This window comes from Diceros bicornis, chromosome 40, assembly GCF_020826845.1.
Source record: "Diceros bicornis minor isolate mBicDic1 chromosome 40, mDicBic1.mat.cur, whole genome shotgun sequence".
NCBI classification, from domain to species: domain Eukaryota; kingdom Metazoa; phylum Chordata; class Mammalia; order Perissodactyla; family Rhinocerotidae; genus Diceros; species Diceros bicornis.
This window is the reverse complement of record NC_080779.1, coordinates 14,656,165-14,675,168: the sequence shown is the minus strand read 5'-3', so window position 1 is coordinate 14,675,168 and position 19,004 is coordinate 14,656,165. Positions and strand designations below refer to the sequence as shown.

At 35.6% G+C, this 19,004-nt stretch overlaps 1 protein-coding gene across 4 annotated transcripts in view; it reads right to left on the bottom strand.

Moving 5' to 3' along the window:
• MGAT4A (alpha-1,3-mannosyl-glycoprotein 4-beta-N-acetylglucosaminyltransferase A) overlaps window positions 1-19,004 on the bottom strand; it is a 108,614-nt gene that overhangs the window by 15,499 nt on the left and 74,111 nt on the right. For 3 of the 4 annotated variants that reach the window (XM_058534491.1, XM_058534492.1, XM_058534494.1), the window contains 4 exons: window positions 12,436-12,482; window positions 10,267-10,380; window positions 8,763-8,838; window positions 1,184-1,298 (listed from right to left, as the gene is read on the bottom strand). In XM_058534491.1, the coding sequence (XP_058390474.1) occupies window positions 1,184-1,298; window positions 8,763-8,838; window positions 10,267-10,380; window positions 12,436-12,482 (352 nt within the window). The remainder of the gene's footprint in view (window positions 1-1,183; window positions 1,299-8,762; window positions 8,839-10,266; window positions 10,381-12,435; window positions 12,483-19,004) is intronic. The other variant, XM_058534493.1, reaches the window with a different exon arrangement.

Here is a 19,004-nt window from a genome sequence, read left to right as displayed (position 1 = left end):
ATGTACTGGGGGCTTTAGGGAGAAAAAAAAAGAGAAAAAGAGGAAGATTGGCAACAGATGTTAGCTCAGGGCCAATCTTCCCCCCCCCAAAAAAACAAAAATCTCATTAAAAAAAAAAAATCAAGTATCCATTATTAAGTTGTCTCTTAACCTCAATTAAATCAGGACAACACCAGCTTTAAAAAAAAATGGCTTAAATAAGTGAAATCTATACAACAAATACATAAAAGCTATGCTTTCAACTATAAATCACTATGAATAATTTCCCCACTTGTCTTATCAAAAACAAACAAACTTGCATTAGCTAAACATTCCGAGTTGTCACCTGGGTATAAATGGAAATACTGAACTCCTGACTTTCTCTATTACAAAATCTATCAGACAACTACTGGCTCAAAGGAGTCAGGAAGTAAGTCAAAGATTTCTCCTTTATGTCTTATTAAGATTCTTCCCATAAAAAAAGAAACTTAAGAAGTTTAGGTAAAAAAATTTTAATTAAATCAATAAATGCAAAAAAACAAGGACTCCTAATTCTGTCTTCACTGAAACCTTCACAAGTAAAGATGTTTTTTGACTCTTCAGTTTTGAGATAAATGATCAACAAGGTCAAAGCCCCCAGCCTCTAATAGTTCAAGTTTTAAAGTACCATAGGAAGTGAAATGTTATCCTCTGGGTGTTTTTTAAAACCTGTAAATTTCCTTGAATTCTTCAACTTTAAACATATTCTCTTTAGTAGGATAATTTAGGAATTTTAGTGAAAAATAACTTTTAAAATGAGCACCCTGACTAGTCAATGAAAGCAACATATGAATACAAATTAATCACTGAACAAGAACATCATATACTACATCAAACACCACGAATTCATACTATAAAACTGTTAGTGCGGCATTCTTTTTAAAATGACCCCAATTTGCAAAAGCACTGGGCTATAAGAGAGGAACTGGAGGAGTCAGAGAAGAACAACTCTAGAGTCAACATCACAATCTTAGAAGAGTCTCCAAATACTATTTTGAGTTGACTTGCACCATTTCATACATGGAAGTTTACCTAAGTTAAATTTCCTCAAAAGCAATCCATGTCCAAAGAAAAAAGACAAATTTAAGTTTAAAAATCAATTAGTTTAAGATTCCAAGAGTCACAGTTATTTCTGAAAAGTAGATAAATCTGACACTTTTCTTACCAATGAAGCCCAGCTGGGAGAACTCGAGTATCATCCATTCCTCAGAAGAAAGTTGAAGTGCAAAATTTTTTATAGTGTTAAAGTAATTCTGTTTGACAATAATATCATCTTCAAGCTACAGAAAATTGAGCAATCATATTAATAAATCAGAAAGAGAAGGAAAGATTTAGACATAAGGATGTTCTTTATTATGGAAAAACTCAAGCACATTTTATAATGAAAATCAAGAAAACGATGGTCATAAAGGATGAAAACATAAACAAAAATTTTATTAAAAGAAAATGAGGAAAACAAAATGGAAGATGCACATGGCAAGTCAACTAACCCACTCCCTCCCTGTGGGAAATAACAATACCACTCCATGAATTACCCCTTTTTGGTCCTTTCATAGTGCCCAACATGACTTCACACCATCTTTCCTTCTTTTCAAAGGAAAAGAATTTTTATAGGCCTTTTAAATTTTTTTGCTTTTCACATAATATATGTACCAAGTCAAAGAGAAAATCAAAGAAAGAGCTAGCGGTTTTCCTTCTCTGCCCTCCATCCTGCTAGTTGAGGTGACTAATGTTAAAAGCTGGGTGTGCACTCATTCGACACCTTCTGTAGGGACATACATCACACATAGACCCATACATACTTAAGGTTCCCATCCACCTTTACATTTTTATAAAAAAAGGACCATATTGTGAAATTGGCTTTTTTCTCTTAGTATATCATGAATATCTTTCCAGGTTAACAAATATATATTTAGTCCATCCTTTTAGTAGATGCATAATGTACCATGGTATCAATGTATAACAATTCATACAACTCGTCCCCGCTCATAGGCAGACATCCAGGTTGTTTCTCATTTTTTGTCAATGCAAACAAATGCTGCAATAAATAGCCTTATACGTACATATTAGCGCTTTTCACTTCTGTAGGACAGATTCCTAAAAGTTCCCTTTTCATAATTTAAAAGATATCTTCAAAATACTTAAGAAGCTGTAGCAATTCAGAGTGCCAGTTAACCCCATGTGCTCTGCCAGCACCACGTGTTATCTACACTTGGAATTTTTACCAGTTCCATGGGGAGGTGACAGAGATCAGGGATCATGAGTGTCTACAAAGACTTCCTCCCCAGAATCTCCTTTCATAAAATTTTAAAGTCACAGATGATTTTAATATCCTAAGAAAACTTTTCCTTTTCTTAATTTCATGTTATCATTTCTAGTTACCTGCTAAGTAATTTTCACTTATTTTAGTACTTAGATTTTTCATGTCTTTAAGTCCTATAACCTTTCTCCTTCCTACCTTTGAAGAAACAGGAGTAGTACTTGGAAAAATGACACTGAATCACCAAATATGTATTGAGCTTCTATTATGTTCCAGACACTATACTAAACCCTGGGAATATTTCAGTGAACAAAAAAGACATGTTTTATGCGCTCAGAGCTTTTAGGGAAGCTGGAGGGAAAACTAGACAAAGCAAAGAGCTATGGTGGCACCTACCCTTGCGTTCTGAAAGAACAGACGCCCAAGCTCAAACCTAAACGTTTCCCATATATGCCCAAAGGAAAGATGATCCCTACTATCAGGCAATTACACATTTTTCCAATAAGTAAATTAAAAAACAAATTGGGGACTAATTTAAATATACAGAGATATAGATGAAATAGTCAAATGCCTACTTAAAATTTAGTACACTAGGGGCCGGCCCGGTGGCACAAGCGGTTAAGTGCGCGCGCTCCGCTGCGGCGGCCCGGGGTTCGCTGGTTCGGATCCCGGGCGCGCACCGACGCACTGCTTGGCAAGCCATGCTGTGGCGGCATCCCATATAAAGTGGAGGAAGATGGGCACAGATGTTAGCCCAGGGCCGTCTTCCTCAGCAAAAAAAGAGGAGGATTGGCGGGTGTTAGCACAGGAATGATCTCCTCACAAAAAAAAAAAAAAAAAAAAAAATTTAGTACACTAATTTTGGTTACCACACATAAATTCACATTTTTTTATATTAAATTAGAAAAATTACTTTGTTCCTCGCACATATCATCAAGCAACTTCACTTTTCAAAAGACTTTTTATTTTAAGATAATTGTAGATTCATATGCAGCTGTAAGAAATAATACAGAGAGATCCCAAAGACCTTTCACTCAGTTTCCCTCAATATAACATACTCCAATATAACTACAGTACAATATCACCAGTAAATTGACTTTGATACAATTCATTGACCTTATTTATTTATTTAATTTTATTTATTTTTTTCCCCCAAAGCCCCAGTATATAGTTGTATGTCATAGCTGCACATGCTTCTAGTTGCTGTATGTGGGACGCGGCCTCAGCATGGCCGGAGAAGCGGTGCGTCGGTGCGCGCCCAAGATCCAAACCCGGGTCGCCAGCAGCGGAGCGCACGCACTTAACCGCTAAGCCACGGGGCCAGCCCCCAGTGACCTTATTTAATTTCACCAGTTTTACATGCAGTCAGTGGTGTGTGTGTGCGCATGTGCGTGCGTGTGTATTTAGTTCCATGCAATTTTATCATGTGTAGATTTGTGTGACCACCACTACAGTTAGGAGACAGAACAGTTTCATCACAAGGATTCTTGAGTTACCCTTTATATCCACAGGCATCTCCCTCCTTTCCTCTCCCTTCCTAGACTCTAGTAACCAACAGTCTGTTCTCCATCTCTACACAGTCATGTGTTGCATAACAATGGGGATATGTTCTGAGAAATGCGTCGTTAGGTGATTTCATCATTGAGCGAACATCACAGTGTCCTTACACAAATCTAGATAGTATAGCCTACTACACACCCAGGCTATATGGTACTAATCTTATGAGACCTCTGTCATATATGCGGGCCATCGTTGACTGAAACGTCCTTATATGGCACACGACTGCAATTTTGTTATTTCAAGAATGCTACATAAATGGAATCATACACTATGTAACCTTTTAAGATTGGCTTTTTAAACTCAGCATAATCTCCCTAAGATCCAAGAAGTTGTATGTATCAATAGTTTGTTTCTTTTCATTATTTAGTATTCCATGGTATGGATGTACCACAGTTTGTTTAACCATTCACCTGCTGAAGAATATTTGAGTTGTTTCCAGATTTTGGCTATTATGAATAAAGCTGCCATGAACCTTATGTACAGGTTTTTTAGTGAATATACGTGCTTCTCTGACATCAGTGTTTCGTCATGGCAAGAGCCACTTTTTGAAAAATCTAACACATATTTCATTAGTGATCGCTAGTTTACAGAGGGAAGCTAAAAAACAAGATGCAAAATACTGTTTTTACAGTATGCAAATATAGTATCAAGAAGAGGTGGAATATTATATATACACTTTTGCTTAAATTTTTTAAAAGTATTAGGAGAAACCAAAAACTAATGGTGGTTACCCATGGGGGAAAGAGGAAACAGGGTGAAGTGGACAGCCCTAAAAGTGAGACTTCTGTGAATGTATCTTGTTTTTTGTAAGTTTTGATTTTGGAATGTTATGTTTTGTACAACTAAAAAGAAAAACAAAATCCTAAAAACTGAATACAAAATGAAACGAACCTAGTTTCACATCAAGTTGACAGTACAGTCACACAATATAAAGAATTACTGCAAGTGATTTTCAAACAAAATTTTGACTATATATCCATACCAGGATATATCCTAAGGGGAAAAAAAGAACAAAGAATATTTAAATTGCATTCAGTAGTCTAATTGTTAGTAGTGATATTGGTATTGTTATTTTGAAACTATTGTAGGTATATTATAGAATAAAAGAACTGTTATTAGGATAATGTTATTAAAAACCAAGAGAAAATAAATATATGTATAAATTCAAAAAAGTTAAGTAAAAACCCTTAGGGTTTATTCCCAATTTCAATTGGGAATATCAATATAAACTTGTGATTTTTTTCTCTGAAAAGTAAAATCCCTTTTCCTTGCTGAAAGGACTACAAGCAAAGACACTAGAATAGCAAGGAGCATCTCAAGCACCCAGCTTGTGTCTTAAATACCATACGCCTCTAAAAGGAACAGGATCTTTACAGAAGGAACAGGATCCTTAGAGAAATAGCTGATTCCAGATCTGGAATAGGAAACATGCAAGATGCATCAGTGAGCAAAGAAGTGATCAAAGCTTATTAGACTTATATGGAAAGAATACAAGAGCCAGTTTGAAGAGATTCCCACTGGCTTATGATGTACCAATATAAGCATCAACATGAATAATGATTGCAAGGATTGAGGCAAATCAAATATATTTTAAAAATCCATGAGTTCATAACGATACTTGAGAAATAGCCACCACTGGAGAGTGCTAGGGTACCAACTTTAAAACTTAATAAAGAGGAGCCAGCCAGGCGGCACAGTGGCTAAGTTTGGTGCACTTCACTTCAGCAGCCCGGGGTTTGCAGGTTCGGATCCCAGGCACGAACCTGTACTGCTCATCACGCCGTGCTGTGGCGGTGTCCCACATACAAAATGGAGGAAGATGGGCACAGATGTTAGCTCAGGGCCAATCTTCCACAAGCAAAAAGAGGAAGATTGGCAACTGGTGTTAGCTCAGGGGCAGTCTTCCTCACCAAAAAAAAAAAAGAGACTAAAAAATTAATAAAGAGAAAATCAAGCATTTATTCTGTCTTTCCTCTGTGAACTATTTTTCAAGGTAACCAAATAGTTAAGGAGGGAAAGTTTTTTATAGAACTCATCTTATAAGAAAATTAGAAATTATAGAATTAGGAAATTACCACTTGGCGCCCTCTAATGAAATGATTGGTCTGCAGAAAAGTAATGAGCAGATGCTGAAACCACAGGAGGAGTGGCTGCTGGGGAGCCTTATAAAGCAGGGATGAGGCTGACACCGCTAACCCACTGACTCGCCTCAGCATCACTAAAAGCGGCACAATGAGACATGCAGTGCTTCATTACGTGACACAGGAAGAATTACACAGCACCGCCTACGAAGCACTTGAATCGTCAGTTTTCCAGAAGACACTGTCTTCAATCCCAAGTTATTCGTGATACAGCACTTTATGAAACTGTGTATGATGCTGTCACTGGAAGCTTCATTCCAAGCCATGAGCATAGCACTAGGACAACTGACGTTTTCTTCTTCCCTTGTTTATGTCTGTGATGACCACAGAGTAACCTCTGGCTCTACTCCCTTTTTATTTTTATTTTTCATTTTATTTATTTATATATTTTGTGAGGAAGATCAGCCCCGAGCTAACATCCATGCCAATCCTCCTCTTTTTGCTGAGGAAGACCGGCTCTGAGCTAACATCTACTGCCAATCCTCCTCCTCTTTTTTTCCCCAAAGCCCCAGTGGATAGTTGTATGTCACAGTTGCACATCCTTCTAGTTGCTGTATGTGGGACGCGGCCTCAGCGTGGCCGGAGAAGCTGTGCGTCGGTGCGCGCCCGGGATCCGAACCCAGGCCGCCAGCAGCAGAGCGCGGGCACTTAACTGCTAAGCCACGGGGCCGGCCCCCTCTACTGCCTTTTTAAAGGCACTCTTTAAAAGTCTTGGGTAACACACCCCCAACAAATGCAACCATGAAGTCACATTCCTAGGATAATCATGAAGTCTGGGCTAAATTCCTTTGCTTCTTCACCCCTCATCCTGATTTTCCCCAAATTTCCCAAGTGATTTCTATCCTTCACAAACACTCAAAACCAGCATTAAACTGAGGACTTTTCAGGCAAATGTGTTTTGCACACCAATACTTTGTAGATCATAATGAACTCACTGATAGAATTCTGTATAATATGAGATTACGTAAAGTCTTGAATGTAAAGCAATTCTCTCTTTTCTGAGGCATAAGTTTTTGGAAAATAGAGTAATTTTAAGAATGTCCATTGGATTCATCTTTGAAACAGGTAAAAAGTTGGAAACAATTTAAATGACCAACAACAAAGTCATTATGATATCTGAATAATCTGAATCACTTCAAGAAGCAATTAAAAATTATACCAATTTATAATTACTGGCATATAAAGGTGTCAACACTATGTTAAGTGACAGCAAAACAGGCTAAAGAAAGTATGTACAATACGATTCTGTTCTTATAAAAAAGGGTTGCATTAAATGAGTTAAGATGTATAAAGCATAAATTGTCAAGAACAATGCCTGACACATGATAAGCATGCAATAACTGTTAGTTCATAGCTGCTGCTGTTACAGTATCTCATGTACTGACCCTGCTTGGGGGAAGTTCTCCTTACCATCCTCTTTCTTAACCTCATCCTTTCCTTAATTTCCTAAATATTTACTTTTTCTATACTCCACAAAAAAGCTTCAAGCTTCCATTAATTCCCTCCTTGGAGAGAAATTTAAAACAAATTTTAAAAGCGATCTAGCTACACTTTTAAATTCTCCCTATAAAGTTCTTGATCATAATGTAAATATTTATATACTGGCCCTAGAACAAACAGCAAGGTTCAACTATAATATTTGAGATATGTTAAAATAAAATGTTTTGAAATTATTACTATTATGAAATTAACATAAGACTTCTCCAACGTATTTAAAGGAAATGTACTATCTAAATCTAGGATATTGTGTTTTTATACGCACAACTGTTGTTGACTGTTATACACAGTGTTATATTCTGACCCTACATCATTCACATTCCCCATCCTGTGAACCAAGGAAGGGTTCACGCACATTTGAATGCAGCTGGTTGGAGGTAAAATGTTAAAGGAGACCAAGTCTGTCCTCAATAGGTCCGCCTTCCCACGTGATGCCAGGCTTTTTTCCTTCTTTCTTCCCCTCCCCAACCCCTGCCAGCGGCTGCTCAACCATTTTCTTTCTGATATGGGGACTCACAGCCTCTTCTTGCCACTCTCATCAAAACATCCTCCCAGGAAAGGATCTAACAAACTGTTTATACTGAAAAAAATAACTGACAGGCTTAGTGTGCTATAACTCTCAGGAGTATTTGCATTTTGAACAAAGGATAAAGACCTTTGGTTAAAGAAATGAAATTCCAATTGTGAAATTCAAGCTTAAGTCATTAACGAGATTGAGATTTGGAAGAAATAAGAGCTTCTTAGAATTTTTAAGTTGTTGCCTACCTGACTACCTTAAAATCCATATCATTATAGACATTCTTTTAGCTATGTTGCTAAAAGTGGGACCATTAGAATTAAATGTCAGTTTTATTATCTTCAATATAAATGTAAATATATTGTAGCATACAAAAAACTAGCCTACCATAAGACCTCTAAAAACTTATATGGAAATCCTTCTGTAAAATTTGCCAAATAATTAAATCTTAGTTCTTTTTAACAGTGGAGAGAGGAGGATGAGAGAGAAGACGGAGGGATGGGAGAACAGGAAGGAGGAGATGGTGCCCTGTCTGTCCACTGTCACAACACTGAGTGGAGAGCTACAGTTTGTACTAACCCAGAAGACAGAACCGCAGAGCCCACGTTTCCAATGACTAAGACAGACCCTTCTGCTCTGATACACGGTTATGATCTCATAGATCTTAGAGGGTTTATGCTTTTAAAACTTCCTGTTTTCATGAAAATACACCATTGATATTACTTTTCTTTAAAAGTGTGAAAAACATTAAAGGAAAAACCACACTTACCTGAAGGTAATATATGCCCTTTTCCTGAGCATACATCATTAGAAAACAATAATCTAGGTTTTGCTTTGTTCTCCACCTGAAATAAAAATTTTCAAAAATAAGTTAGGAATCAGACTCAAATTTAACAGAATAAGATTAGACGTATAATATTTTATAAATATATTATATATATACTATATTTTATATAGACATGATGTATATATGATATATAGATATACGGATATGACATATAGATATAGATATAGATATACACAAATACATGATATATCCACCTAAGAGAGAATGAAAGAGAATTCACTTTTCTCTAATGAAGTCTTTATCAATATTCCCCAAAACACTAATCTTCAAGACATCCTGAGGAAAAAAGGAGTCTAATGTCAAATAAGTTTGGGAAGCACACATATTCCCCTTCTGGTTACACATTAGTATATCAGAGGCATTGAAACATCCAGCAGTAAATACATTTGTTGAAAAAAATTTTTAATCCAATATTTGCCAAACTTCCTTGACCACAGGCCCTTTTTTCAGTAATATCTGAATGGTTCTGGGAACTAGTGCTTCAAAAATTATACGCTGTGGATCACTACTCTGGTGCTTAGGGCTATGTTTTGCATACAGGTAGAAACTGATAAATATGTAGTGAATGCCTAAAAACCCAAAATATCATATTAAAATTTACAATATTAAGTCTTTTCAGTGAATTCTTGGTAGCCTACAGAAACACACTGACTAATTCTGAACAACAGAAGTGGTTACAACGCGATAAAATTAAAGCTTTGAATCATACTAAGTAAATTTCTCCAGAATATACCTCATAAGCTGTTCTGAATTTAATGAGACTATCCACAATTTTTTACCAAATTCAACCTAAAACTTTTTAAAAATAAAATTATATTTATTGAGAGGCAATTAAACAATTATGTGAACATATCTATCTTTGGGACAAATTAACAACTCAAGAAATATAATAAATCTCCTCCCAAAATACTTTTTTTTCTTTTTTTTTCTGGTTAACCCAAAATTAATGCCAATATCTCTTAGATTACTTTGTTTTTAATAACAACACAATGAAAGTTAAGTCCTTCAATTTTAGAGATTCAGAGACAAATAAATCCAATCGACTAGTTACACTATTGCAATATAATTTTGCAGAACAGTATTACTGTTTTTATCACTTTTATTAAATCAGTTCTCATTTATGTTGCATGCAGACACAAGATTTCTACCTGGACTAACTTTTGTGTTATATTGAATTATATTATGTTACATTGAATATACCTGAGAAAAGTTCTAACAGAGAGCAGCACAGTTATATAAATTAATAAGTTAACCAAATTCAACCTGTCACCTGAGACGCCATAAAATTTCCAATAAAATAACCAAAAATTATTAGCTCTCACTAATTAGTTCAATCCTAAAACATGTTAACCTTCAATGAACAAGAACTACATTCATTATATGTTATTCTCACAAGGGTGGGGGATTTTAAACAACACAAGCTCACCTTACTCTTTCTTTAGAGTCTCCAAATGTCTCCTTTAAATTTGTCAGGTCAGGATAATAGCTTTCAGGAGGTGATATTATTTCCACCAAGCCAGAACTGATTTCTTTAGAAAATCTATCGTGAGAAAGGTTAGCTGAGTTATTTAAGTTCTTTGGGATTTTATTTATCTTAAAGATATGCTCAACTTACTGTGTTTAACACAATACACATCAGTAAGATATACTGTTATGGTCACAGTGTGTTCAGTGAAGTAGCTTATCATTGATTTTACTTGTCAGAAAACACAGGCTTTTCCAATAGCAGGAAGTTTTTTAAAAAAAATAATGCTTAAAAAACAATGTAAAATGCCACTATCCTTAGAGTAGCATAGAAATCCTAGGCCAACTATAGGTATTACATTCCTAAAAAGTATTAGAATTTTAAAAAAATCAAATCAAGCTGTCACAGAAAATAGGGAATTGAAGAAAAACAAACTAATGGATGCGTGTGTATCTATATACATATATTTATACACAAATCAAAGTTCTTCAATTCTCAGGAAGGTTTATTTGTGCCTTATAGACTGTATGTCATTCTAAACTAGTGTTCCTCAGGGGGTGATCTTGTCCCCTGAGGGCACACTGAGCAATGTCTGGAGACATTCGATTGTCATAACTGGGGGAGTACTACGGACATCTAGTGGGTACACACCAGGGATGCTGCTTAAACATCCTACAATGCTTATGACAGTCCTCACAATAAAGAATTATCTAGCCCAAAATGTCAATAATGCCAAGGTTGAGAAACTTCATTCTAAAGTTTTGTTTTTCTTTTTCGTTTTTTTTCAGGGAAAGATTTGCCCTGAGCTAACATCTGTTGCCAATCTTTGCCCCTCCTTTTTTTTCCACCCCAAAGCCCCAGTGCATTGTTGTATATCCTAGTTGTAAGTCCTTCTAGTACTTCTAGGTGAGCCACTGCCACAGCATGGCAACTGACAGACAGGTGGTGTGGTTCTGTGACCTGGAAAGTAACCCAGGCCGCCGATGTGGTGAGAGCGCTAAATTTTAACTACTAGGCCATCAGGGCTGGCTCTGTTCTAAAGTGTTTTTAATCAGTCTTTACTGACTCAAATGTAATTGCTTTCACATTTGCATTCTCCCTTATTTCATTTTTGCAAACCTCTACAAAATGCTCATGCAACAACCTGCCTTCGCACAAATGTCCTTAGCGCTGAACTGCACTTTTTTCTGGGCTTGGTTTTCCTACACACTAAGGAAGAAGAGAATCAACAGAATTACTGCATAAGCCCCACAGATCTGCCCACGTGTTCTATGGGAAGGGGGACCAATAATGATTGCCCTGTTCCTATATTTAAGGAGTCTATACTAAACTGTGCTTATAGAAAGGCTGCCAAGAAATTGAGCACTTGAGGAAAAATCTAACAAATGCACAATTTAATCCTGAACTATGCATATATTTTTAAAATCTCTTGTTTTAGCTTTTTGATAAACAAAGATAGAGCCACATTATTTTAAATCTAGACTTGCCAAATAATGATTTCTCTTTTGCTTTTCTTTTTAAGCAGAAGATATATCTTTTGGGGGCAAAAATAGATACAATTCAATGAAGAAACCCATATCAAGACTAATTTTTATGATATCACTATTAAAACTATGAAGGCAATATTATAAAAACTAATGATACCTGAAACATTAAGCTTTCCATCTGTTACCTACAATGTGCCTTGCTCACAGTAAGTGGTTACTCAATCTTTGCAGAATAGAAGAAAAGATTTAGACATAGTTTAACATTGAGGTTTGAAACTGCTACATGACTATCTGCCCTGACAGCAGAAATTTTTTTTCTTGGTAAACAGACGGTGAACGATTTAAGTAATCTCACAGGACTCTCTATATTCACGGTCTTCAAGATTAAAGACTGTTATGTGATAGTGTTACATATATACAATATTCAAGTCTTTTCTTAATGAAACACACCAATTTATCCCATCAGATAACTGGATATACATGCACCTTCTTTATGACAATGTAAAAGACCAATGATAGGTGGTCCAATGAACACTGAACTCCACAGAGAAACGAACTATAAAAGAAGGCATTTTCTTTTACCAAAAGCCAAGAGATAATAGTAACTAAAATATTTTCATTTCCATAATTAAGAAGAACTTACTCTTTCTCCAGGTTGGCTACAACACCGTGTACATAATCGATATCTGTCTAGGAAAGAAAAAAACATTGTATCTACATTCATGTTTTTATATTTTTATTTAAATTTTAATACTGAACTCAAAATAAAATAAACGATTAAAACATTCATTGAAAACATCACATTAAATTTCCAGACAACTTACAGGATTTGCATTTCTGTATTTTACTTTGCTGCACTAGTATATATCATTGAGTACTTACTAATACAATAAGCAGATTTGTAAGTTTTTATTATTTTCAATTGTCTATGTTCAATTCACTAGAAAAAACTGAGCACAGCAACTATTTCTACTCTTCTGAAAAAGCCAAACTATAAGTAGTGAATAGAAAACAGATGCAGCATACTATAGGGAAAGATTTTTCCACTTGGAATCATATAACCTAGGTTCAAGATTTGCCTCTGTAGCCACTGGCATGTACAATCTAAAGCAGGTCACTCCTCTGAGACTCCGTTTCCTATCCTATCAAAAAAAAAAAGTTGGGAGGAAATGTTATCTCAGAGACTATGACATTAAATGATAAAACTATGTAATAAAAAGCTGTGTTATTATTCTGTACTATTATTATTAGGCTGATAATGAGAACCCAAGTCCAGAGCACTTTAATCACAGTTAGAAATAAACGTTGATCAGACCTATGTACTTTTAAATTATATACCAGTGAAGATCCAATACTCTCTCTCAATTTTAAATACAGTGACAGCTTATATTAAAATGCTCGATTGTTAAAAGGAATCAACGATACATCAAATATCATCTATATTATAAAGACTGCCAAAACACTTAATACTTGAGGAAAACAAAGATAAAAAAGATAAAGCTTAAAAGCTGAGATACAAAAAGATAAAGGGGCCGCCCGGTGGCGCAGCGGTTAAGTGTGCGCGCTCCGCTGCGGCGGCCCGGGATTCGCAGGTTCGGATCCCGGGCGCGCACCGACGCACCACTTGTTAAGCCATGCTGTGGCGGCGTCCCATATAAAGTAGAGGAAGATGGGCATGCATGTTAGCCCAGGGCCAGTCTTCCTCAAGAAAAAAGGGGAGGATTGGCATCGAATGTTAGCTCAGGGCTAGTCCTCCTCACAAAAAAAAAAAAAAAAAAAAAAAAAAGATAAAGCTTGAGGCCGGCCCAGTGGCATAGTGGTTAAGTTCTCGTGTTCTGCTTCGGCGGCCTGGGGTTCACCAGTTTGGATCCTGGGCGCACACCTACTCACCGCTCATCAAGCCATGCTGAGGCGGCGTCCCACATAGAAGAACCAGAAGGACCCTCAACTAGGATATACAACTATGTGCTGTGGCTTTGGGGAGAAAAAAGAAAAAGAGGAAGACTAGCAACAGATGTTAGCTCAGGGCCAATCTTCCTCAAAAAAAAAAAAAAAGATAAAGCTTAACCTTGAAACTACAAAACTATTGAATTATAAAAAGTTGTTTTATAAAAGTTTTTCTGTAAAAGCACTTTAACTTTAATTTCTGTTAATTGAAAGTAATTCCTATTTTTACTGTTAAATTTAAAGACTTAGAAGTAAGATATCTTATTAAGACCACATCCTTCAAACTCTTAACAAAGAACTATGGAGATACAACTGGCACACAGCTCAAAACCCTCTACTTCCGCTACATAAATCCAAACAGTGATCTCTTTTTGAATAAATTATCATCCACATGTTTAACCAACCAATGAGTATCTTACTATAAATCAGTCTATAGTTTTGGAGAATATGATCAAGGCTGATTTATATAAACTTTAAAGAGTTTACCAACAACCTGAAATTCAATTTGATGAGCATTTATTGAGTGCCAGTGATGTGCCTATCCAAGGAAACAGGAATACAAAGGGAACAGCTCCCTGTTCCCAGAAGGCTGTCGGGGGGGTGGGGCGCAGAAAGAATAAGCTTATGTGAACATAGATTTATTATGTAATGTGTGATAAAATTTATAAAATACAAGTGATCCATTTCTAATACCACATGTAATTCTTATGTTAAATGCTAACTGACGTGACTAGCAAAAGATTCGCTTAAATGACTGAAATTGGTGTCATTTACAAGAGAATCAATCCTTTCTCGTATCAGCTAAGGGGATTGTTCTGGGACACCTCTGAAGAAAGCTAAACGTATAACTGGCCTTTCACAATCTTTGTTTGAGATTTCAAGTGTAATCTTTCAGTACTTGATAGAACGGGTAAACAGAAAATGAGTAAGGATAGAGAAGACTTGAACAATGCTATCAACTCAATGATACAAAGTCATAAGAGGTTACTTACAAGGTAACCATCGAGGTACTGGCTATCATCTTTATTTTGATGGCCTCTTTCCAGAGACCACCTATGGCCTGTTTGGCTAATTCAACCTCTCTGTCTTACCAGGACTCATCCAGGACAGCAGTGTGATCTAAGCTTTTCCGCTCAGCATCCCATTGATCATGCATTCCCAATTTGTACATAGGTATCTGTGACTTACACGTGTACTATTGATAGCATATTATACGCCCTAAAATATATCAAAAGTAGAAAATTTCACAGTATGACACATTCCAGTGGATTATCTTACACATACCCTGTCTACGGGCAGAGGCAAAGCTCTAATTAACATCAATTAACTTACAATATTCCTTTTAGTGTTTTCTGTTTATTTTTGTATCAGATTTAGGCTCAAATGTCAAATCTTCAGAGACACTTTGACTATCTTGTTTAAAAAGTCACCTTTGTTTTTTGTCTTTTACTGCATACTATTTTTATAGCACTTACTAAATATTCAGTTATTTATATATATATTTGTATATATTATTTTTGGGTTTTTATGGATTGCACTTTACACTAGTTTTAAATTTCACAAGGCAGAGATCTTGTCAATTTTATTTATTAATCTATACTCTGAGCTTGACAACATGGACATGATATAGATATTTATATCTCAGCTTATGATATAGGCACCAAGTAAATATTGGTGGAATGAAACGACTAGAAAGAAGACTGTAAATTTACGTAGAAAAGACATTTTTTTTTTGTTGTTGAGGAAGATTGTCCCTGAGCTAACATCTGTGCCCATCTTTCTCTATTTTGTATGTGGGACGCCACCACAGCATAGCTTGATGAACAGTGCGTAAGTCCATGTCCGGGATTCAAATCTGTGAACCCCAGGCTGCCGAAGCGGAGTGCGTGAACTTAACCACTATGCCACTGGGCCGGCCCCTAAAAGACATTTTTTAAAACCAATTTTTACCTTCCTTCAAGTTATTTAAAATTCAGTCCTTTTAATTTTATGTTCTCTTTTGATCTGGTGCTTAAAATTTCTTCTTTTCATGTGGGTAACTGTTTTACAGCAGTCTCAAGTCCCTGACATTTGTAACATTTATTTATCTTTCATAGGAGCTTGCTTCTAACTTTCTGTTTTATTCTCTGGACCATTAGAAATAAACTTCCAGGGCCCGGCCCCGTAGCCAAGTGGTTAAAGTTCCACACGCTCCACTTCAGCGGCCCAGGTTTGTGGGTTCGGATCTCAGGCGTGGACCTACTCCACTCACCAACCATGCTGTGGAGGTGTCTCACATATAAAGTAGAGGAAGATGGGCACACATGTTAGCTCAGGGCAAATCTTCCTTAGGAAAAAACAAAAAAAAGGGAAATTTCTATAATCTATTTTAAAAAGTATCTTTTCACTCAGATTTCTATTTCACATATTTTCTCTTTGCAGTATTACAGAACACAATAGCTACAGCATATTCAAAAATGATGTTATTTCATATATTGATTGATTTTAATTAAAAGTTTCCCTGAAATCAATTGACTTTGTTGCAATTTACTGACTGCCATGACATTTCACAAAGACGTATTTCTTTTCAAATGGGACTCTATAAATCACTGATTTATAATAACAAGATTGGAATTTACTACTATCGTTTCACTTAATTTATACACTACTGGTAAACTGATTCTAAAGTCAAGTATATATGTTGATGAATTATTATGTGTATATGAGTATATGTTGGTGAATTGTTGTCAATATTAGTGGCTTATTTGAACTCACTTTTATGCTTCTTAAACTTTCTTAATATATCCCTAAGAGAAGCTACATGACCTTGTACTCTCACAGTTCCACACGCACAATCCGAAATGCTTGTTTTTTACATCTAACTTTTTTCTCTCTCTTAGTTTGTGTGTGTGTGTGTGTGTGTAATTCACATAACATACAATTCACCTATTTAAAGTCAGAATTGTGCAGCCATCATCTCATTCAATTTTAGATCATTTTCATCACCCCCAAAAGAAACTCTGCACACCTTAGCCATCGCCCATTAATACCCTTCTCCCCCAGCCCTAGGCAACTACTAATCTACTTTCTGTCGCTATAGATTTTTATAATCTGGACATTTTATGTAAGTGCATCATATAACATGTGGTCCTTTGTGACTGGCTTCTTTCACTTCGCATAATGTTTTCAAGGTTCATCCATGTTGCAGTATGTAGCAACAGTATCTCTTAGCATTAATATAAACATATTTAATTTTACTTAACCATGAAGCACACTTGATTCTCCAGGAAAAAAAATGCTCTTTCTTCTTTTTCTATGTATGCCCACTTTCCTTCTCACCTATCCCAAGCATACTGTTCACATACCTCTAGAATATACATACTTCATTTTTAGATTCACAGATACATTCTCAGAATTGGATGATGATACTACCTTTTAAAAAGTCTCCACATGCCTTTAAAAAATATTTCAGGAAAAAGTGCTCTCTTAACTTAAAGTAAGCAAGCCCCAAGATCTCAGACACTGCCTGTCTTTTTGCCAACATTTAAGAGTGGGGGAGAGGCAAGTAGAGGCCATAGGTCTAATAAACCACTCGGATTAACCATCCCCTGGCAACCCTGTACTCCCTTTCCTATTTACTCTGATTTATTCTCCACAACACTCACTACTACCTAACATATTATATATTTGTTTTTTATCTGTCCTTCGCTATAATGTAAGCTTCATTGGGAAGAAGCTTTGTTTTATTCAATGATATGCCTAGCACTTACCACTGTTTCAGTAAAATTTGTTGAATTACAAGCAAATTTTACGGGATATTATACATATATACAATTTATTCCCAATCAATATTTGTATGATTTATAACCAATGTATAAGTAAACATCTTAAAATATACCTGCTAAAAAATTACAGGCCAAAAATACTACTGATGTACCAATATAGTAATCTGTAATTTAAAATCAAGAATAGAAATAACTAACAACTAGACAGATAATATGTAAGTCTACAGAATACTTGAACACCACTATCAACTAGCTTGACCTCACAGACATCTATAAAACACTCCTCTTAACAACAGCAGAATCCATACTTTTTAAGCATACATGGAACCTTGCCAGTGATAGGCCATGTGCTAGCCTATGAACAAGTATTGATAAATTTAAAAGGTCTGAAATCATACAAAATCTGTTCTCTGCTACAATGGAGTTGAATTAGAAATCAAACAACAGAAGGAAATTTGAAAAATCCACAAATAGGTAAAAATTAAACAACATGGGTGAAAGAAGTAATTACAGGGGATTTAGAAAGTATTTTGATCTGAATGAAAATAAAACCTTGACATATCAAAATTTATGGTATACAGCTAAAGTGACACTTAGAGGGAAATTTATAGCTTTAAATTGCATATATTAGAAAAGAAGCTTTCCAACCAATAATCTAAGCACTCACCTTAAAAATCTAGAAAAAGAATAGTAAACCAAACTAAAAGTAAGCAAAAGGAAGGAAATAATAAAGAGTAAAAATTAATGAAACAGAAAATAGAGAAATGATAAAGTCAATAAAACTAAAAGTGTGTTCTTTGAAAAGATCAAAGAATAACATTAACTGAATAGCATCATGGGGAGTTTTTCTGCTTTACCTGACGGCCAGCCCACTAGAGCTTAAAAGACCTAAAAGGTCTGAGAGGGGGAGGAAACAGGGAAGGGAAAAGAAAAGGAAATGGGAGGGGAGTGTAGGAAGAATGAAGACAGGAGACTGCTGTTTAGTGTAACGAACTTTGTAGAATTATTGTACTCTTTAGCCATGTGTGTGTATAACTAATATTTTTTTCAAAAAGCAAAAAAATATATACAGACAAAGGTACAGAAAAAAAAAATTCCTGTGTAATCCTTGACTACAAGTTAAGGGCATGATCTATTGTCTAATGGATTTTTAAAAGATTTTTAATCTCCTCCAGTACCTTCCTCATTTTTGTTTATTAAAAAAGATCACTAAAGTAATTATTAGAGCTTGAGAAAACATGACTATAGAGAGGGCTGCTGTTTCTAAGGCTACTATACTCCTGAGGTGCTTTGGGTGGAAAAAAGTTCCAAAGCATTCAGGTAACTAAACCCTGGGTGAAAGCACACTAAACTGTCTAACTAGAAAAGACTAAACCACTTACACAGAGCTTGCCTAGGAATATAGCATTGACATTATACACAATTATCAATGAGAAACAGATACAAAACCTGCAAACTCTATTTTTGGTAAGAACAATACTAATAACCAGAATTCTCAGGC